The 22,693-nt window shown below is 43.3% G+C and overlaps 1 protein-coding gene across 6 annotated transcripts in view; it reads left to right on the plus strand.

The window, feature by feature from the left end:
- AOAH (acyloxyacyl hydrolase) overlaps window positions 1-22,693 on the plus strand; it is a 167,654-nt gene that overhangs the window by 60,875 nt on the left and 84,086 nt on the right. For 5 of the 6 annotated variants that reach the window (XM_029925011.1, XM_029925004.1, XM_029925019.1 and 2 more), the window contains exons 6-11: window positions 4,755-4,825; window positions 11,425-11,485; window positions 12,519-12,589; window positions 13,479-13,527; window positions 14,729-14,777; window positions 16,629-16,723. In XM_029925011.1, the coding sequence (XP_029780871.1) occupies window positions 4,755-4,825; window positions 11,425-11,485; window positions 12,519-12,589; window positions 13,479-13,527; window positions 14,729-14,777; window positions 16,629-16,723 (396 nt within the window). Of the gene's footprint in view, window positions 1-1,179; window positions 2,211-3,120; window positions 3,572-4,754; window positions 4,826-11,424; window positions 11,486-12,518; window positions 12,590-13,478; window positions 13,528-14,728; window positions 14,778-16,628; window positions 16,724-22,693 lie in introns of those variants that run through there. The other variant, XM_029925028.1, reaches the window with a different exon arrangement.

The following is a 22,693-nucleotide window of genomic DNA, read 5'->3' on the forward strand; positions in this document are numbered from 1 at the left end:
TCACCATTGAGGAATGCTGCTCTCCGGTAGACCATTTTGGAGGAATCTCTATCCTCCCGCCCCTCTGCTTTCTAAATACGTGACCTTGAGCTGAGCCTTGGTTTCCGTGTCAGCAAGGTAGGGACATCGGCAACGCTCCTTTCTCAAAGCACAGGGGTGAGGACCCACAGAGCTGATGTGTGGCAAGTCCGGAGCTCATCAAGCACTCAATCAATACCAGGCTTAATTCAGATCCTTTACCCCGGGGTCAAGTATGGGGCTGAGACCCTGCAGGCAAATCAGCCCCCACTTGAAAAGGAAGCAGAAAAGAAAACCTTTAAAGAACCAGGCAGTAAGGAAGCATTCATCGGAGAAGAAAGAGAGGGCATGCCCTTGTCCTTGGCTTCTGCCTCATCACCCTGCCGTCGCTCACCCTGATGCGGTGCATCTCAGGTGGTATTGATTCGACAGCACAGAAAAGAGGAGGAAGAGCCCTCAGGCTCAGTTTGCCAGATTCAGCAGGTAAAAATAGAGGATGCCCAGCTACATTTGAATTTCAGATAAACAACAAATACATTTTTAGCGTAAGCATGTGCAGTGCAATATTTTATCTGGCAACCCTGCTCATGGCGGGGGCAGATGGGTTTTAATGGAAGGCTGAGACACGGTGACTGGCACTATTCAGTCATTTCTACACAATCAATTGATCAATCACAATGTCTGTGTTGCCAATCATCATTTAATTCAGTGAGCAATTAAAGGCCAACAGCAGCGGGTTTCGCTAATCTGCCTAAGCCATTGAACAAGAAATTAAAACACCATGTGAAACCCTTGACCACCTTCAGAACTCTAAACAAAACTAGAGAATAATACGGTTCTTCTTTGTTTCTTCTCAACATGCCTCTGAAAACTTATTCTCCCGGCATTACTAACTTCACTAGCACAAACTGCCTTGGCATTAGCTCAAAGGCTAATTAGGATTTTACAGTTTTTCCTTTCTGTCATCAGAGTTGCAAGCATAATTCATGGAGCAGGATTCCAGTAATTCCTTGTGAGAAGCCAAATAAATTTTTTTGTTTTTATTGAACAACAATACAAAACTCCTCAAAAACTTCCTCCTATGTATTTACTCTCTAGATAAAAGCAATCAAGGAGAAATGAATCAGAAAATGCAAATACGTGTCTCTGAATTTCTGCCCAGATGATATTGACTGCAGTTAATTCCACTGTGATGGCTGGCGTATCTGCAGACCCAGCTAGGATGCAGATAGAAGCACAGCCTGTCAGACTGGGGCAACGTTGGTGTTGTTCAAGAGGATGTTCCAGAAAATACCTGCGTCTCAGTGAGGCTGGCAGAACACTGAGTATCTAAGGACTTAGAGTACCTAGTTATGGAATCAGTTTATTTAATTCTCACAAAAACTCATACAGAATAGATAGTATATTTTGTTATCAACCCCTACCAATGAGAGGACTAAGAATCAAGATATGTTAAGTAATTCACTCCTTCCACAGAGCTAACGAGAAACCCATCATTTAAATCCAGATCTAGCTACTTCCAAGTTCCTACCTTCTCAACTACACCAGTAGTTCTCAACCAGACCTCCTCAGTACTAAATTTCAGGAAGCACCATTCACATCACAGGCTATGTAGATATTAAAATTGTGCAGTACACAACCTGTGCAGCTATACATGACATCCCTGATTGAAAACCTACCAACTTAATAGCATCATTTTCCCAAGTGCAATTAAACCCAAGCAAAATAATACATGGCAAGGGCTGAAAAGCACTTCACCATGCAGAAATTCAACTTCAGCTTGGCTGTGTATAGAAGAATAGCTTTTCTCTCCACTTTGGCCTTCTGTTTACCCCAGTCACCACATTTTTTCCTTTATTCAACCCCTGTGTATTGTTCTGTACTCATTTAACATCCTGGTGTACAGAGAAGCTCAAGATACAAGCAGAAACCAGTTTAAAGAGATTGCTAGGATGCTGCATGACTCCTGTGTCCAGGGACAGCCCAGATTAAGACTTTCACTTAAATGGGATTCCATGCAGCCAGATGCAATATTTTAAAGTCATTGCTGAATCAATCACAGCCTACATTTTGCTTCTGTCTAGCAAAGTTCAAAGTGAAAGGAAGGGGCTAGCAAACTACAAGGGATGGTTGCAGAAGCAACATCCCCCTCTGTGTCTGTCTCATTCCTCTTCACAAGCAAATTATAAGAGGTTAGTCTTTCTCATACTGTGGGCGGGAAGGGCTGGGTAATTAAAACCTCCTTCCAAACGGGAGGAGTGCGGGGGGGGGGGGGGCATCCCGAGGCCGGTTCCATCATCTCTTGTCTACATCCCAGACCCAGTTTCTGCACAGTGAATGTCAAAGGCAGATGCAGCCTTCAGGTTGAATTCTGACAGTGCACAGCTGTGCAATTATCACATCTTATTCCATTGTACCTCTTGTGAGGTAATTACAAGACTGTCCATATAAATTTTTTTTGATGAACTGGTTACATCTGTGTTAAAATCTACATTGTCATTAGGTTAATTAGCCCAAGGCCTTCAGATTCAAGTAAATATTAAAAGATGTTCGGAGCCCGAACATTCACATGCAGCCTGACTTTGAACTCTGAGTCCCAGAATGTGTCCATATTCCCGAACCACCACTGACGTTTCGGTGGAATTTCATACTGGCTTTTGTCTGAATGCCTGATGACAGCTCTTAATCAGTTACCGGGTCTCTGGACTCAAACTTCTAAACACCCCTCCTTTTCACAAGCCCCCCCCCCCACCTTTCACCTTTACAACAGTGGTTCCCAACCAGGGGCAACTTTGTCCTTCCCACCCCTCCCCTGAGAACATCTGGAAACATCTGGGGACATTTTCGAGGCTGCTTGCATTTAGTGGCCAGACCCCAGATATACTGCTTAACATCCCACAAGGCACAGGACAGCCCCACAGCAAAGAATAACTCAGCTCAAAATAGCAGCAGTGCTGAGATTAGAAACCCCAGGATCAGGCCTCAGGGTCTTTATCTGCCAACAGGTCGTCTGCCCCAGCTCACCTCCTCCAGGCCACCCTCTCACCTCCAGAGTCTTTTTTTCTAAAATACAAATATGATGGCTCTGCTTGATACCTTCAGGAATTCCCCATGGGATAACACAGTGCAGCCTCCTAGACTTGTCATGATGTCTCCTTCCCTCCATGGTTCACCTTGTCCTTGTGGCTCCTTATACTCCACCCGGTGTGAAATATTTGGCCGCCACCCTCCCCCCACCAAGCTGCCGGACCCGGCATGATGACACCCCCACGGCATCACGTGGGGTGCTCTCTGTGCAGTAAGCTGTGCTTCTCCTGCTTCGGTGATGATTCTGGTAGCCTGGGACCATGGTGAAATGTGGACTCTGCTGAGGGGCCTGAGACTCTGCATTTCCCAAAGTTCCCAGACAAGGTCAATGCTCCAGGTTGGTGATCACACTTTCATCAGCTAGGAGCAAGAACAGTGGTTCTCAAACTTCAGCGGGCACCAGAATGGCCTGGAGGCTATGGAAACACTGGTTCCAGGGAGGACCCACCCCAGGCTTTCCAGTTCAGTAAGTCAGGGTGGGGCTCATACATCGCAGCTGTAGCAAGCCTGTGGCCCACACGTGGGGTCCCAAAGCCTAGAACATCTACCTTCCTACCTGGCTTCTGGCTCATCTCCTGCCTCCTCCTCTGGGTGCCTAGCTAGCCGGGTTAATGCCTGGACCACTGCAAACCTCGCAAAGCATGCTGAGAGCCGAGGCACTCACCCCGCCGCCCCGCTAGGCAGTGAGCTCAGGGAGGACAAGCGCAGCCTCTTCTGTCCCCGTGTCTTGCACACAGATGGGGGCACCAGTCAGGATTGTTCCTCTCATCCTAGAAAGTTGAGCAAACCTCACAAAGATACTTAAAACTCCATTTATAGCATGAAAAGGAGGTTGGCTTGTTCTCCTCTGGGTTAATATATCACCAGTGCTATTGATACAACTCACAGCCACCTGAGGGACTCTGTGGGCTGACGAAATCACCTCTCTCCTCCTTCACTGATAAATGCTACTTTCTAACCTTTTCTACCCTGTTGTCTTTCCCTCTCATCTGAGGAAAACATCATGGAAACCACAATCATTATAAGAGCACGACTCAGTAAAAAGCCAGGGCTTTTCATTTGTCCCACAGCTAGAGAGTTCTGGAAACTTCTGTCTGAAATGCCTTGCTCATGAAGCTTGAGGAGCTTCACCTGCCCCCACTTCTCGCCCACTGCCCCCCCCAAGGAAAAGGGACTTCCTTCTTCCTTCTACACAGGCCCTGTCCATGTCTCTCCCATTAGTCTTTATTTTCTCTCATAATAGGCTGGGATTGTTCTATTAGAAAATATTCTTTATTTCAAACCCTTTCCCAAAGCCCTTGAGTACAAGAAGGGAGAGGAATCTTGTTGCCCAAGTGAAACCAACCACGGGGGCCAGACCCTCTGGGGAAGAGGTGGAGAATAGGGGAAGGTAGGAGTGGCTGGATGCAAGAGGAAGGGGGAGCTCGGGCTGAGCCCCCAGCAAGAATAAAGGCACAAAGACAGAGTGAATACAAAGTGTGGGCACAGAAGCAAGAAGTGAATTTAGTTAAATACGATGGCCCAGATTCTGAAGTAAAGAGGGTCCAGAAATCCAGACGATAGGGCCAGCAGAGGAAGAAGGGCCTTTACAAGTTGTGGGGCCATTCCTTGAGCTAAGCAACTCTTTTTGTCATTTTTTTTCTCTCCAGAAATATTCCAGAAGCAGTTCTGATGTTTGTTCCCTCCCGTTTTTGGCCAAGATCTGCCAGAGGATTAAATTGTACGTATACTATTTCTTTTCTTTTGCTTTAAATTTTTTATGTCTTTATTTTACTTTGAGAGAGAGAGACAGAGTGTGAACAGGGGAGGGTCAGAGAGAGAGGGAGACACAGAATCTGAAGCAGAATCCGAGCTGTCAGCACAAAGCCTGACGAGGGGCTCGGACCCACAGACTGTGAGATCATGACCTGAGCCGAAGCCAGGTACTTAACCGAGTGAGTCACCCAGGCACCCCATATGTATACTATTTCTGTCTCCCCAAGTATTGGCATGAGATGGCATCTTCGGTTGTCCCTGTTTTCTGGTGACTGAAATGATCCCCAGATGTTAAAAATCTCTTCCTGAAGGTGGTGTTTGTTGCTCGTGACGTGTACAGAGACTAAAAGACATATGAGCTCTGAACAAATCATTTTGGAAAAACACTGCATAGCAGTTATCTTTGAACCTCAAAGGCTGACTTCTATCTGGGGCTGGAACCCGGTGCACACCTGTGCCGCAGGCGGGGACGGTCCCTCCTTGCTGTGTAAGACACAGTCAAGGCCGGCAACTCGTCATGGAAGGGACTCTGAGCATCTTTAGTGCACGGCACTCACGAGGCTAGAAGGGACTGTTTCATCACGGGGCACAACCCATTACCGAAAGACTGGCTCAGATGTGTATGAACAGAATTGCAAAGGCAAAGACACTGCCCCGGGGCATCTGGGCGGCTCAGCAGGTTGAGCATCTGACTTTGGCTCAGGTCATGATTTCACGGTCTGTGAGTTCAAGCCGCACGTCGGGCTCACTGCTGTCCACACAGAACCTAGTTTAAGTCTTCTGTCCCCTCCCCCTCTGCTCGTCCCCCACTTACGCTCTCTCTCCCAAAAATAAACATGTAAACAACAACACCACACAACAAAAACACTGTCCCGCATCCCCATGACCTCCTCTCTTTATTTAAAATCCCATCCGCCAGCTCTACTCTGAGTCTGAGGGTGTGCTGGAAGGAGGTTTTGTTCCTAGGAATCACTGTCCAGAACGGTAAAAGATGGAACAGTGTGCTAAAAGGAACACTGGACTAAGAGGCGAAATAGCTTGGCCACTTTCCGTGTGACTGCGGCTGCTGTGGGTGCCAGACGTGCAGCTTGCAAACATTTCCGCATCCAGGCCTCACAATTCCATGAAGTAGAGATCGTTATGATTCCATTTCACAGCAAAGGACACTGGGTCTTAAAGAGATAGCTTCTCTTGGCAGCCAGGCCTATCTGGTCCCACCTGGCTCTCCTTGCAAGGACTTGGAGGTGACCAGGCTGCACATCCGTACTGAGAGGCTATAACAGTTTCTTAGGGCAGCTACTATAATAAACTTACAACCTGGATGGCTTAGAACAACAGAAATGTATCCTCTTGCAGTGGCAGAGAGAAAGGGAAACACAGAATCTGAAGCAGGCTCCATGCTCTGAGCTGTCAGCACAGAGCCTGACGTGGGGCTCAAACTCCCAAACCATGAGAGCATGACCTGAACCAAAGTCAGAGCCTTAACTGACTGAACCACCCAGGTGCCCCATTTTTTTTCTTAGCTTCTGGTGGACCCGGCCACCCTTGGTGTTCCTTGGCTTGCAGGTGTACCACTCAGTCTCCGCCTCCAGCTTCCTACACAGCTGTCTCCCCTCTTTGTCTATTTTTTCCTTTTATATAAACACCAGTCATATTGGATCAGGGTCCAGCCTAGTGGGCTCATCTTAACTCATAACATCTACAAAGACCCTATTTCAAAAAAAAAAAAGTCACATTCACAGGAACCCAGAGTTAGAACTCCAACATGACTTTTTGTGAATACCATTCAACCTGTAATAAGAGTCACTTTTCCTACATTCCTCCATCCTTCATCTCATGAGTTTCATGGGAGCTGAATCGACTAAACATCTTCCCTCTGCTGTGAAAGCTTCTTAGGAGAGGACAAGACTATCTTCTGACCTGTATTCAAAGCTTCTTAGAGATCCAGGAGTTTAAAAACTTTTCCTGGTTCATCTGCCCACGCGAGCCGCTGCAAGCCAGCTGTGCGGAGTGCTGGCCTGGGTCCCAGAAACAGTATCACCACCACTTTTCATGAATAGGGGTGGACGCAGAGAGCACCAGAACATGGGGAGTGGAAGGGAAATAAGAGACATGAAAGGAGATGCTAGAAGGCTGAGATGCAGCCAGCGCCCCGGGGCCCCAGTCATTTCATCATGCCTCGCTCTTGCTGAAATGAGACACCTGCCCCCTTCTTGCTGAAAGCATCATCGCATTTTCTATGTCAAACGTGGGCCAGCAGGACCCAAAGTGACAACTCTTCAATTGAACCACCTTTGAAAAATTGAATTCAAGAGCATCTGTGGCCAGGGATTTTCCTGGCCCCATTTAAAAGGGAAATTTTTCTTTTATCAAAAAGAAAAGCAGGGTGGTTTTTTTTTCTTCTTTCTAAAAATCATTGTGCTTTGGGTATAATTTGCACCAGATCACAATTTATTCAGTGCTTTATGGTTTACAAAGCACATGCAAATGCAGCCTCATTTATTCTTCAAAACAACCTGTGGCTCGGTAATAATAACAATGACTAAAAGTTGGGTAACTGGATCATAAGGTCTGTGCACCAGGAACTCTGGTTAATGCAACCTTACAAGACAGATGGCATTATTGTCCCTTATCTAAAGAAGTAAAGTCTTTTGCCCAAGGTCATGGAGCTAGTAATAAGTAAATCTGACATTTGAATCCAGCAGTCCGGTTGCAAAGGCTATGCTCAGAGCCACTCAACTGTCTGTCCCTTGACTCTTAGATGAGCAAGTAGGTTCTAGCACATTGAATGTCTGACCCACAAAGCACAGTCAGCTGGTGGTAGAGACAAGACCTATGTGTTTTCTATTAGATAATCCTTTGATAAAATCCCTTCCAGTAGGAATGTCTTCCTGTTTGGTGCCTCTCCTGCCTGCATCCTGTTTGGTCTAATGACTTGAAAATACAGAGAAGTTGTCCCAACCGGGGGGAAGTCCTCCAGCTCCCCACTAGCACACATTTGGCTAGCTTTCAGTGCCCCGAGCTCACCGGAGCCTGCTCCAACACCCAGCTCTTGTACCGCTGCTTCCACTCGGGTTCCCACATGCCCACTTAGTCTGGAGAGCAGGGACCCCATTCTCAGCAAAACCTTCATCCTTGTACTTACCACAGTGCTTCGCAAGAGGAGGGACTCAATCAATAAAAGACACTATTTTACTGTGTAGGATACCAGGCTACTACCATAGGCCCAATCAAGTTGTTTGTTGTTTTTGTTTTGTTTTGTTTTGTTCTGGTCAGAATTTACAGTGCCCATACACTATTTTTTATTGTAACGAGGGCAAGTCAGGAGAGTCCCCTCTTAATAATCTCTCTTTGTATTTAACTTCCACATTTCACATAAACACATACAGACTATCCTACTCTATGTTAATTCCCTTTAGTTCATCGTTATTTTCCTTGCCTTTTTTTACTTGTTTCTTCTTCCCCGTGACCTACCACGTCTTCTGACCATGTCAGTCCCCGTCCCCACGACCAAGCTGAGGCGCGATGTATTCTTTCCTGGTTTTCTCTGCTCTCATTTCATCTTACAGAGGTGCATATAATGCATCCACATGCATATGAAACAGACCCATTCCCAACCCTGGGGTGCTGCCTGGGACTCAAATGTGAGGCAGATACACATGGAAACTTTATTCTCCCTAGTTTCTCTTGTTGTAATGCCCCAGTTTCATGAAATAATTTTAGAGAGTTTGAACGTGAATAGCTATTCTATTATGTAATGAATAATATTCACCTCCAATAATAATTGCTCACTGGATCAAGCCTGCTAACTCGACAATGGGCAGTAAAAGAGCAATGGTTCTACTGGAAATATATTTTATATTCATCCTCGAGCAGGTGATTAGCTGCTCCAGCCAACAAGACCACTGGGTAAAATATTGTGTGCCTGGAAATCTGAAAACCTGAAGAGGGTTCATGGATTGGATTTGGGATGGCTCCAGAAACTACAATGTCCTAAGAGCAGATGCCTGACTCCTGTTTACCCAGCCCTAGAAACTATCCTTGGAATAACCGTTACCATTGCACAAAATTACAGAAAGAGCTAATGTTTTGTGAATGTTTACCACATCCTTGGCCCAGATCATCCCGCTTCACAGGGCCCAACCCACGTGGTCTCTACAGCAGCTCTGAGAAGCAGATGCTGACACTGGCCTTGTTTTACAAATGAGGAAACACAGGTACAAAAGCTTAAATAATCTGCCTAAGGCTATATACCAAGTAGACAGCAGGCCTGGGATTCAAACCCAGAACGTTTAATTTCAAAACCTAGAACTATGTTAAGACGCTTCCCATGACTTTTCTTCTAGAACGCTACTGTGTTCTACTACGTCTCTGCTAGAACATTCTTCACCCAATTACATGCCTTGAAATGCCTTGAAAATGCTTTCTCATCCTTTAAATTTCAACTTAAGATCACTTCCTCCCTTGTATAGCATTAGAAGTGTTTTTTCTCTTGGTGCACAATCCTTTATAGCATTTTCTCCATCATACAGTAGTTATCTATTGATGCATTGTTTGCCCCTACCCGTCATTAAGCTCCTCTGGAAATATATCTTATATTTGTCCCTAATATCCAATATGATATCTGGCACACAGCAGGGAGTCCAAAAATGCCTGTAGAATGAGTGAATGAATGAATGAATGAATGTTTCAGCATATAACTAGACACCTGTCAGAAAATACAAAGTATCAAATTTAGATACAATTTTGCAGAAGTAATGTTAGTGAGAATCAACAATGTCTTACTAAAACTTTGGAGCCAGATGTGATCTGAAATTCAAAATTTTCCAGATTTTAAGAGAAGTGACATATGGTGCATATACCTTAAGTCACCCAACACTTTCAGTACCTTCTGAGCAAACACATTTGTATTTCAGTAGTGAAATGTATAAATATTCAGACTAAATAGGATAAAGCCTATGAATTGCCTTATATCAGTTCAAATAAAGTTTTTCACCAAATGAATTTTCTGCAAAGTTAAAAAAAAACACAACAAAAAAAATGAAACAAAACAAAACAACTGTTTTCATAGCTGTTTGGACTGGAGACTATGAAGAAGAGATTGTGGAGTTAATATAAATTGCAGTTTATGCTACTTTGAATGACCAATCTACCCTCTTGTGTCAGAATGTATGGTTTTGAGGGGCACCTGGGTGGCTCAGTCAGTTAAAAGTCCGACTTCAGCTCAGGTCACACGGTCCATGAGTTCAAGCCCCGCGTCGGGCTCTGTTCTGACAGCTCAGAGCCTGGATCCTGCTTTGGACTCTGTGTCTCCCTCTCTCTCTGCCCCTCCCCTACTCGCACTCTGTCTCTGTCTCTTTCTCTCTCTAAAAAATAAAATAAAAACAAAAAAAGTAGAACGTATGGTTTTGGTTACTTACTTTGTACCTTTAAAATAAGCAAGTGAAGTTTCATTTAATGAATTCACTTTCTTCAAACTCTCATCCTCAGGATGGCAAGGGTGGAGGGAGGATAGCTTTGGCATACTAACTGTGACCTTTCACCTAACACCTTTCCCAGACTTAAAATATGACTATTTGGGTCTATATCGTGTGTGTGTGTGTGTGTGTTTGTGTTTTTCCTCCTTTTCTCAACTAAAACACTACAATAGATGTCCAAGAAGTACATGAGGGGAAAGTATCTAGTCTCATTGGAGAAGTCATCTTCAGTGAAGCCTACAGAGAACTCTGGGACCACCATCCCAGAGTTAATAAGACAGGCTCTGGGATACCAATTAGTCTTTAAGCTGGCTCTTGCTGAATCCATTTGCCCCAAGGCTCTTACAACTGCTGATTCTAAAGACCATTTAACAAATCCTGTAAGGGGTCATGTTACTGTCTACATTCTAGGCTCTAAAAATAGCCTCACCCTGCCATATGGTGACACTACCTGCTACCCCATAGGAGATTTTCCTAGAGGGAAAGCCATGTTTGCCATGCGGAAGCTGGGACAAGTTTGGTAGTGAGGACACAGGGGGAGAACCTCACTTGGGGGAGGGATCTGTGGCTTTAGCATGAATTTGCTTGGCGATCAATCACATCAGCGTCTTTGGTGTTCCAGGCTCATGAATGGGAGTGAACGTTGCCAGCTAGAGTGCCTCGAGATTCTTAGAGTCAGTGGTTTAAAAGAGTAGAATTTTAAGAAAAGACTTCCATCACAGAATGTGTAAAATGGCACAAATTCAATCTGGAGTGCTGAGCTCATTGGACCAAAATTGCAGTCTCCTTCTTTTCTGGGCATCTCAACATCAATATCCCATGTTCTCCAAAATGTTGATTCAATTGTTTCACTTCCCCATATGGGCCAAATTAATATCAGAAAGAAAATAGTTCTAATTAGGTGGGGAGCAGATATTGGCAAAGTTTGGTGGGCACTCGTCCATCCCATGGAGGCACTTGATTTTATTTTTAGAATGGACTTTTATCACATATTCTCAACATAGCCATATCTGAAATGTCTGTTTGTTTTCACAAACACGGTTTCTTTTTTCTTAGCTCACCAGCTGTTTTGTTTTCTTTTTTCTAGAGCTATAAAAAATTCTGTGCCATTCAAAGATGTCGATTCAGACAAATACAGTGTTTTCCCAGTAAGTATTGTTAAGAGTAACCAGATGTTCACTAAGTATTGTACCACTTTCTACAAATATCTTTCCTTTAATAACACAAGACTGAATTCCATCTGAATGTATTAATTATTTTATAATACACCATTTCAGGATTTTTATGGGCTTTTTTGGCATCTTTATAATACATGAACCATCAGAGTGAGTCTTAGGCTAAGACTGTTTTTTGTCTCCTGAAGCGATTCCCAGCTGGGTATTTCAGTTATTTTGAAAGGTGTTGAGAATTATTTTGGAAATTCTTATGCCTAGTTTTAGAGTGTGCATGTGTGTTGTGTTTATGTTTGTGCACATGTTTGATTTAGTGCAGTTCGGATATCAGGATGTTTGCTGTGAAAGCAAACAAGCAAGTAGCAGATGTAACTCCCCAAAGTTGGTGAGGTTCTCAGATATTCTACCTTAGAATGGGGGAAAGAAAAACATAGTTTGACATTATATGGCTCTCGATTTTTTCAAATCAAGGATCAAAACAGGTCAGTCATATAATAGATCCACATAATTAGCCAGCCTTGCTAGAGATTTTTAAATTATCCAGTAAAACAATGAGTCATTTGACCAAATTAAAATATTGTTTGGGAGGCTAATATTGATGATTAATAAAGCTCAGGTAATGGGATGTTCCTGATGTTTGTGGAAGTGTACACACACACGAACACACACATGTACATATATGCACATACAGCATGCATACACATAACCACACCGATGACTACACACATGCCCATGAACATACACATTCACACACCTGCACTCCCACACACCCACATATGGCACATACCCAACACACTCACACACACCCTACCCCCTGGTATTGGCCCTGGTCCCCTCAACATGGCAGGTCTTAGCATATCTTCATTTTCTTAGTAGTCTCTAGTGTTCCTAGACTGCATGCAAATTAAAAATTGCACATGTCCGTACCCCTCAGACAGCTCTCACTGCCCTTCATCAGGGATAATAATGGTGCAAATGATCCCTTCCTGTGTGTGCTCTTCAATTTCAGACGCTGAGGGGCTATCACTGGCGAGGGAGGGATTGCAATGACAGCAACAAGATGGCATACCCCGGCAGAAGGTATGTCTCCGCTGGTCACTGATTTGGAAAATTACCTTTTAAAAAGGAAGCCTGAGGCATAATTCCATCCCCAGCCTAAGGGATTTGTATTTATAGAACGAAGGGACCTCGGTGTCCCGACTGTAAAGCTCAGTGAGGAAGGGACAGCACTCGTTCATCATCTGTCCAGGAAGTATTCATCAAGCACCTGCTAATTGTCAACACTCTGCTCATGTTGGCTGGTAAGCAAACTGGGAGAGGGCTCTCCTCTCGTGGAGCTTACCATCTAGCGGGAGAGAGAAGCACCGGCTATGATGGACACATGTCCAGCCTTCTGGATGACTTCCGCATGCAGGGCTGAGCCCACAAACAGCAGCTTCTCCCCCGCAGGAGTGAGGACAGGGTTCCTGTGAGTAGAGCACATGTCATGTTTTAGTCCCAGGCTGATGTTCAAAAACCGGATATGCCGCCCTCCCCCCAAAATGGATACACATTCTTCATCTTAGCTGTGACTGCAGAGCCAAAGTATCCAATCGACCTGATGTGTGGGACCTTAGAGGCATCACTGTAATGGCTTCACCTCTCTGAACAAGATGGACGGCAGATTCGTTCACTCTGCCCATCAGCACCCTTCCACAGCAATGCAGTCCATGAATATAGGCCACCATGAAAAGGCAGGATTTGGTCCACAGTGCCCGGAAAATATCCAAAACTGAGATCATGGCAACAAGGCCAAGGGGAGGCTTCTGTGTGCCACAGACAATAATGTGTGACACTCCTCTTTGGAGAACCTGTTGTCTATCAGTGACACTTCATAGAGCACTCATTCACTCATTCATCCATTCATTCAGCTCACATTCACAGAGCAATAATAACATGATGAAAACTAATGTTGATGTTTTCCTCTTAGGCCGGAAAACTGGGATGTACATGAGGATTCAAACTGTAATGGCATTTGGGTAAGCGACTGAATTCAAATTTCACCCCGTTCTCTTACTTTCTGCCCTCCTTAAAAGTCTATTGGCTTTAGTCAGACCTAAGGAAGGAGATGACAGACAAAGCAAACCTTTTTCTGCAATTCGGAAGAAGGGGATAGACTCCAATCGTACATGAGGTCGGCGATGGGATGAGAGTTGAGGGCCCCTCAGTCACAGCCCCTTTAAGCCTGCCTGTGGTCACCCACCTCTAACCCCTTTATTCTGTGTTGAGTCATGGGACATTCAACAAAGAGCACGGTTGGCAAAGCTTTACGGAGACCCAGCTGTTGGAGCAAACCTCTCACTGCCACCACACCATCCACGCCATCCAGCCATTTCTTTTCTGTCTCATGAAGCTAGCCAGGCAGGGTGGAGACTCCCCTGTAGTTACCGCACTACTCACACCTTGAGGTCTTTAATGCTGGTGCCACAGTTCTCTGTGAATATCAGATTTGCAGCTTTCAGATAGAAAGAGGGAAGAAAGGAGGAAGGCCAAGCACTTACCTGAGAATAACAATGGCAGCAGCCCCACATTTTTGGGGGTCTTGAGCTAATATAGGATTTGAGAGTCCAAAAAGACAAAGAATACCAAAATACAAATCAAGTATGAAAGTACCTACTTAATTAAGAACAATAGAAGAAATCCCAACCAGTCACTGGAGTCTTGGACATTCAGGTCCCTTGGGAATTGTAGGATGTGCAGCAGCATCCCTGGCCTCTACCCGCTAGATGTCGGTCACTCCCACTCTCCCTGTTGTACCAGGGACATTGCCAAATGTAGCTTGGGGTGCAGGGGTGTGGGGAACCAGCCCTGGTGAGAATCGCTGCTCTGGAAGCATCGGTCCTTAGGAAGCGGAGATGTGACTGCAGAATACACGCAGACCTTGCGACCCAATCACCCGGTGGGCCCACAGCGCACCTCGCGGTGACACAGCCAGCATGCCAGACACTACCCTGTATCCTCTGGTCCCGTTTCTGGATCCCTCCTCATTCCTGCCCCAGCTCCTTAAGGCCCAACTCATTTACACAGTGTTGCTATGCTGAATTAAGGGCTCAAAAGACATTAATGGGTTTTATCCATCGATTTGCCTTTGTACTTTTTAAAGCCATTAGGGAAGGCCTCAGTGTATGCGTCTCATAAATTTTAAAACAAATGGCTAATCTCATCATTTCTCTTTTAAAGGGTGTTGATCCAAAAGATGGAATTCCATATGAGAAGAAGTTCTGTGAAGGTATGAATTGTAAATTAATGTGGTTATTACAACAGGACACTTTTCTAACCTGAGTCAGATTGAAGCAAACAGACCACCCAAGTGAGGAAATGCCTGATGCTACAATTTAACATTGACCAACTGACCTTTATTTTCATGAAATAAAGTCAGAAAAAGACATGAAAAATATTGCAGAAAATGGAGACAGAATCTAGAAAAAGCAAAACTGATTTTGTTTAACAGACTCCTTTTTGTGGATATTGGAAACTTTAATGATCAGGCCAGAAAAGGCGATAGGATAGAGCGCGAGGTAATTGACATCTAACACTTATGCAAATAAGAAAACAAATAGAGGTGATCATTTTTTATCTTCTTCATGTGCTCAATACACTACAAGAAATCCGGCTTGTACTGACACATTCCCTGTGTCAACTGGGCTAAAGATTCGTATCTGACTTCAGGGAGACCTCCAACTTACAGCCATTGGGAGTTCCCAAAAATAGCTGAGCAAAAGCTCTGCATTTTAAATGCTCAAATGCCCCCGACATCTGAGCTACCAGTACTGGTAGGAGAAACCTATGATCACCCACATACTGCTGGAAATATGCTCCTGGTCATACCCAAAGTGTCTCAAACAAGATCCTCTGGCAGTACCACGTTTTATGTTTATGCAATGCTTTTCCATAACACTTAAAAGCATTTCAATCATCCATTCATTCATTCATTCATTCATTCATCCAACAGATATTTCCTGAATACCTATTCCTATTCTCACCAAGGATATATTATACTTGGCTCCGAGTTTCCCTGGACAGACATGATATATCCTTGCCCTCAATCAACTTAGTCTAATTGTCTTTAAAATCTCAGAGGGGTAAGAAAGGAATAGAAAATGCAAAGATTCAGTGCATAGTTTGCAGTTTAGAAATGTTTGTTGGATGAATAAACAATGAATGAACAATGACTAATAAATAAATAAACGAACTCAGATCTAAGTGAAAGAGCTTGGTGTGAGGCTCTGGGAACTCTGTGGGAAGCCTCTTGAAGGCCCCACATCCCAAGCCCTCCTGGATGTCCTGGACCTTCTCAGTCCCCTTTTGTGATGCTGTGTGTTAATTGTCACAGATGCCCAAGATAAGGAGCCACTGGAGTGAGGCTAGACAATCCTACAGCATGATTTGGGGGTGATTTGAAGCTGGGGAGAGAGGTGCTCCTGATTCTGGGAGGCACCAGTTGATTCTTTCTGGATCTTAAGGGATTTAGAAGAATACATGCATCACCCATGGGTAAATGGACTGTGTAGATGGGCCTCAGAAGCAGATTAAGTGATTCCTAACCTCCACATAGGCCTGCGCAGGCACCTTTTTATGTTCGTCTCCCATGAATCAGCCAGAATTGTCCATCCAGTGCTGTTGTGTATATGGATTAAGGGCTTTAAAAGACCATAACATTTTTGAAGAATCAAAATTGCTCCATGATATCAGGAATTCTTCAAATGAATTATGTAAGAATTCAAGAGAGCAATTTCCGGGACCAAAATTTAGGGCGTATTTCTGAGTTCAGATAAAGTTTTGATTTATTTATTCATCCATCCTTCACTTATGATGTTGCACAGCCGTTTGTTTTATGCTGAGCTAGGAAACACACCTGCGTCTGTACAGCTTAGCTAGCAGTTCTGGTGGCCTAGAAATCTCGTTCAGCTCCTAAATGCAATCTCCCTCACTCCCCAACCCTTGAAAAGTGGCAATGCATCACTGTTATGATGCTCTGTGCATGGAATACACACCGGGGTATCTACTCTCCTAACCACCCAATCTGGAGGCTCCAAACTACTTGAGTGCATAAATAATGCAAATAAATTGTGCCACCCAGGTTCGCAGCCCAGGGGAATCATTTTGCTGGGAGACTCAGCTGGGGCTCATTTTCACATCTCTCCCGAATGGATCACAGCTTCACAGATGTCTTTGGTAAGTAATTTTGGCAGTAATCATCCCGGATGTGCTGGCCTTTGTGTTTGTTCCCCCTTGCTCTCTCTAAATGTGATGCCAACTCCAAACAGGTGCATTTTTCCCTTCTCAGCAAAATCTGCTATAAAAGGCACATCCACACCATTTCAGCTCAGTTCATTTCAAACAATGTGATAAGAAATATGAGGGCATCATCACAACAGGCTCCTAACAAGAACTGCCCTGCCCATTAGAGAAGGGGGCCAATGCCAGGTAGAATGGAACCTTGGGCACAATGGGGAAGCCCTTGCCATCTGGCGGCCTCTGGGCGTGGTTCCCTTTTCCCTCTCCAAAACTCGGAAACTCTAATCCAGAGAAATTAAATATAAATTCTTCCTCGACCCCTTCTCAGAAGAAGCCCTCCCTTTGTAAAGATAAGCAGGCAGGGAAGCATCTGGACATATAAAAAAATGCTCATTATCTCAAAAGAAGAGTGTTCTTTTGGGGGGAAAAAAGCTTGCTGTAGGAGAGAGAGTGACATTTTGTAAAATATTAAATTCAGATTCTCAGCAATGGTCAAGAGACGATTATACCCATGAAAAAGACCAATTTGGAGTCAGGAAGGACTCCTTTTGGAAGAAAGAACAATATTTAGCTGATGTGAGAATCCAGTGGTAACACTGACTAGCAAGTTGGACAACGTAAAACCCAAGACAGGCAAACCAGTCCACCGTCTGGGGAAATTTGCAACTCAGATAAGAGGCATGCAGGATGGGTTCTGGAGATTGAATGGGAAGCCCAAAAAAAAGAACACATCGGCCAGAGAGGAAGTGGTGACCAAATAAATAATAAAAGACAACTTTCCTGACTTGAGGGAATCCTTGTCTTCAGTCCCAAACCTGCACTGAGCACCAGGCTAAACCATGTCTTGTTATTTTTGTAAATTCCAAATATAAAGAAAAATCTTGCAATCATTCTGCCCCCAAACAACAAACAGGGTACATGCTAGGAGGAAAAAATCCCTTTGACATCAGACTTACCTCTCAATGCTAAATTTCAGAAAATTGTGGAATGGCTCTTACAATGTTTTGAGGATTTTGTGTGAAAAAGGCCCTAACTGCCGAGATATCGTTTGTTCTTACATGAGGGCCACAGAAATTTATTCTCTGTTTCTCAAAGATTCAGAAAACAACAGACATATGCCCTTCTGAAAAAATAAATTATTTTAAGAAGTATTCCCTATTACTATTCCAAATATTACTGGATTTCATTATATAACATTTTAAAATGTATCCAATGCCAAAAAAATCCATAAAGTTTAAAGACAAATGAAAAACTAAAACAGGGATGCCTGGGTGGCTTAGTCAGTTAAGCGTCCGACTTCGGCTCAGGTCATGATCTCACGGTTCGTGGGTTTGAGCCCCACATCAGGCTTTATGCTGAATGTTTGTTCAGAGCCTGAAGCCTGCTTTGGATTCTGTGTCTCCTCTCTCTGCCCCTCCTCCACTCACACTCTATCTCACTCTGTCTGTCAAAAATAAATAAATTTTTTAAAAAATTTAAAAAAGAAAAACTAAAACAATATTTATAAAATATAAATATATAAGGCAACAATTAAATCCCCTAATAACAAACATTTCCTGCATAGAGATAATAAATTTTATTTTTAATAATCAAGAACATAATCAATAAATAGAAAAATAGTTTCGTCTTTAAGAGTAATCAGAGAAACACAAATTAAAACAGCAATGGAATATCATTTATCATCTGTTAAACAGATAAAGGTTACAGAAGGATAAAGGCCTAGCTTCACCAAAACTACAGTGAAATGGAGATGTTCATTCACCAGTAGTGTTGATGTTGCTAGAACTTCTCTGAAAGGCAATTTGATAATATATATAAAGTGGTATTTAAAATATTTTGATTTGGACCATTAATTTTGTATCTGGAAATTTACCTCTACAAATGATCATTTGCTAAAGAATCTATGTGCCTGAGTAGTCCTCAAACAGTTACTTAAAAGTGCAAAAATGAGAAAAGAAATTAAAAATTAAAACCAACAGGATTAGATATATAAAAATATATTTTATCCATAAAATTAAATGCTATGCAACCATTAATACATGCATTGTAGACATATTTCTCAGCAAGAACATGTATTAATAGTAACTTGTTTGGGAGCCAAAGCAGGTTACAAAATAGTATGTATGAACCAGTTTTGTGAATATATAAGTGCATCTGTATGTGCAAACAAAGAAAGTAATTAGAAGGCTGTAGATTAGTATGCTGACACCCGTATCTTTGGATCATAGAACACTGAGTAACTTTCTTTCTTATTTTTCTTCAGTGGATTTGTGCTATGTATGTACCAAATATTGTAATCCGAAGACTGGGGATTTTTGTGTTTGGTTTTGAGCAAATAGCTAAAGAACACCAAAGTACTGCTTTATTTAATACTTGGCAAAGCCCTCGGAGGTAGGTGTTATTAGAACATAACTTCACTGTACAGACAGATACCCAGAGAGGTTGAGTAGACTGCCTAAGGTCACACAGATAACAGGTGGACGAATCACTTCCCGTCATTGTCATCTTCAACAAGTCACCTAGCCAGAAACCCTGTAAAGGATGGTAGGGACAACCTCAGACAAGGCCATGTGCTTCAGTGATCTGAGGGCTGTGCAAATGCTTTGGAGTTCTGCTTTGGATTCAAACCAGATGAAAAGAGCTCACGCAGGCAAGTGGTGGCAGCTAAGCAGGCTGGCTGGTCCATGTCTTTGTGTTTGTCCTTCTTACCCCAAGTCTGAGGTTAATGGTGCCTCTCACCCTGGGTTTCTCCTGGAGGGAACGGCCTCTCACAAACTCTCACCAGAACAGCAGCTCACTCTGTGGTGTGCTAAGTCTCTGGGGAAGCGAAAGACCTGCTGAGAAGCCACTTTAAAAGAAATCACTCTCAAAAGCCCAGCAGCTGGCCCCATCCTGGAGTCCTAACCATTGGGATTTGAATTGTAACATTTTTTATCTGGTGTTTGTGACGACAAACTGATTTGAAATACTGCAGTTCAGCATTTGTTGGTTTAGGTTCAGGTTACAGGTATGCCCTCCTTTCTGAAAGTTTGCTTTACGCCTCTTTGCCTTTACAGAAGACCTATATTAGTCCCCCTTTCCTGCCAATCAAAAGAAATCTAAAGAAGAGTTTCACTTCCACAAAAAAAAGCTGTTACCATACTAATGTGGGTCTTTGAGAAAAGCAACGTGGCCTAACTTGAGCTTCAGAACACTCTGCTTTTGGATAGCCAGGGAATGGGGCACCTGGGTGGCTCAGTCGGTTAAGTGTCCAGCTTTGGTTCAGGTCATGATCTCATGGTTCGTCGGTTCAAGTCCCATGTCGGGCTCTGTGCTGACAGCTCAGAGCTGGGAGCCTGCTTCAGATTCTGTATCACTCTCTCTCTCTGACCCTCCCCTGCTCACACTGTCTCTCTCTGTCTCTCTCAAAAATAAATTAATACAAACAAAGAAACAATTGGATAGCCAGGGAAAACCATAGTTCCCACCCCAACGCCTGTCTTGTTTTGGCAATAAATAAGTAGTGTTGAGAAATGACCATGACAATGGCAATAACATAGAGCTGATGTAGAAACCCAGATTGGGCATAATGGTAATTGGGATTCATGAATCTCCCCAATATGTTAATAATGCTATTGATCGTAGAGACAACACTACAGTTCTAGTGTCATTTTGTCACCTTGTTGTCAAGCCTTTGATGTTCTAGTGTTCTTAGTAGTTCTCCCCAGGTTAACATTCTTCTCCATGCTAAAAAGTAGCCTAGTCATTCCAAGCCTGGGCCATGTCTGTGGAATGCCTTTTATAAGATGGAAGAGAAGACAAGAATAAAAAAGAGATTTTGCTTAGAAAGGTAGCATTAAAAATGAAGATTTGTCAAAATATTATCTCTCAAAATAATACTGTACAAACCACCGCAAATCTCAAGGTCTTAAAACAATCCATATTTCTTCTCTTTCTCATATCTGTGGATTGTCTAGGGTCAGCTGTCCTAGGTTAGACTCTGTTGGTCTTGGCTCCAAGCTAAAGGTTGGTCTAGGTCTGTTCCATGTGTCTCTCATTTTTCCTGGTTGGGCAAGCCATCTAGAACATTTTCATTTCATGGTAGTGGCAGAAATACAAGAGGGCAAGGCCCTCTACCCAAATACCTTTGCTGCCTCATGTCCACCACCAATGTATTGGCCAGAGCAAATCACATGGCCCTGCCCAAGATCAATGAGGAAAGAAGTACATCTGCCCAAAGAGAGAGAGGAAAGAAAGTAAATATTGGCAGTATTATTTTTATCTAATTATAAAAGTTAAATGTTCAATGGGGAAAATTAGCAGATATAGAAATTATTAAGAAGTCATTAAAATTCTCCTTCATTCTCCCACCCAGAGAGAATCATTTTAAAATTTTAGAGTATCAGATTGGTTAAAAAAAATTCTTTTAGTATTCTTCTTATTGGAGAAAAAAGAAGATATAAAGTCAATATTAGAACCAATTTTGAGAGATTAAAAAAATCATCCCCACCATCTTGAACTTTTCTCAATATTTTCCCACTCCTTCCCAGAACTCCACCTCCACTACACACACACACACACACACACACACACACACACACTCACACGCACGCACACACATTATGTAGTCACAAGAGTAACAAGTATGCAATTGGCCATTCTCCTTTCTTTAAATTAGCACTAATTGTAATCATTTTCCTACATTGCTACTTAGTCTTTACATTCATTATGTTTGTTGGTGTCTTTAGTATCCTTTTCAACATACAAGCCATAATCTACTGAACCATCTGCTCATGACTGGATATTACACTGATTCATTTCTGGGCTACTATGGATCTCAGTCCTTTAAAAAGAGTGTCTCATTTTTAAAACTTATTATCTATAGAATCTCTTCATTTGCCTAGGGAGTTAGCCTATGTATGAGTACCATGCCTAGTAGACATCCATGAGGTATGCTGAGCCTGATGTCACATGTTTTGGTTGTTTGGCTTTTAGCTTTTCTTAAAGTTTATTTATTTATGGGGGGGGGGGAGTTGTGGGACAGAGAGAGAGGGAGAGAGAGGGAATTCCAAGCAGGCTCTGCACTGACAGTGACGCAGGGCTCGATTTCATAAACCATGAGATCATGACCTGAGCTGAAACCAAGAGTCAGACATTTGACTAAGCCACCCTGGCACCGTGATTATTTGGCTTTTAATGCTTGTGCCAAGTAAGCAAAGTGTCACCAAATACTAACCTGGGACCTGCTATGTGCCAAGCCCTGTGATAGGATCTAATGACACAGAGGTGAAGAAGATGGAAAGAACCAGGTCTTCAGAGGGCTTCAGGCCTTGGGGGGAAAATGCAGACAAGCATTTTTCAGAGCTCCTGCAATGCAGACACACTCCCCAAATTCAAGGAAAGAAGGCATTCAGGCACTTCTGTCCTAGCAGAGAGGAGTGTGCTAGCAGCAGAAAGAACTCATGCAAGGCTCGCAAGTAAGAGGGCTCAGTGTTCTGAGAAGTTTAGTGCGGCTGAACTGATGCTAAGTGGGAACAAGGTGGAAAAGGTATGAGAAGAGTCTAGAAAGGTGCATAGGAGCCAGATCTCAAGTGCCCTTGAAGCCACATTAGGGAATTCAGAGTTTATCCTGAAGGCAATAGGAAGCCACCAAAAGGTCTTTAACTGAGAAATAGTGGCAGTCTTATTTGAATTTTGGAAAAATCACTCTGATTTGAATGGCAGGATGGATTGAATTGGGAGGAAAATAGGAAAGGAGAGCAGCTAGTTGTTTATCTTCTAGTGAATGTGTCCTAAACTATAAGAGTACAGTGGGGAAGAAAAGAAAAGGACAAATGCAGAAGTCACCTAGAATTAACAGTGGACATGTATTTTTCTCATACCCTTCCCATGCTATGGACTGTACAGCCAGCTCCTGAAGAGACCACC

This window comes from Suricata suricatta, chromosome 2 (assembly GCF_006229205.1).
Source record: "Suricata suricatta isolate VVHF042 chromosome 2, meerkat_22Aug2017_6uvM2_HiC, whole genome shotgun sequence".
NCBI lineage: Eukaryota > Metazoa > Chordata > Mammalia > Carnivora > Herpestidae > Suricata > Suricata suricatta.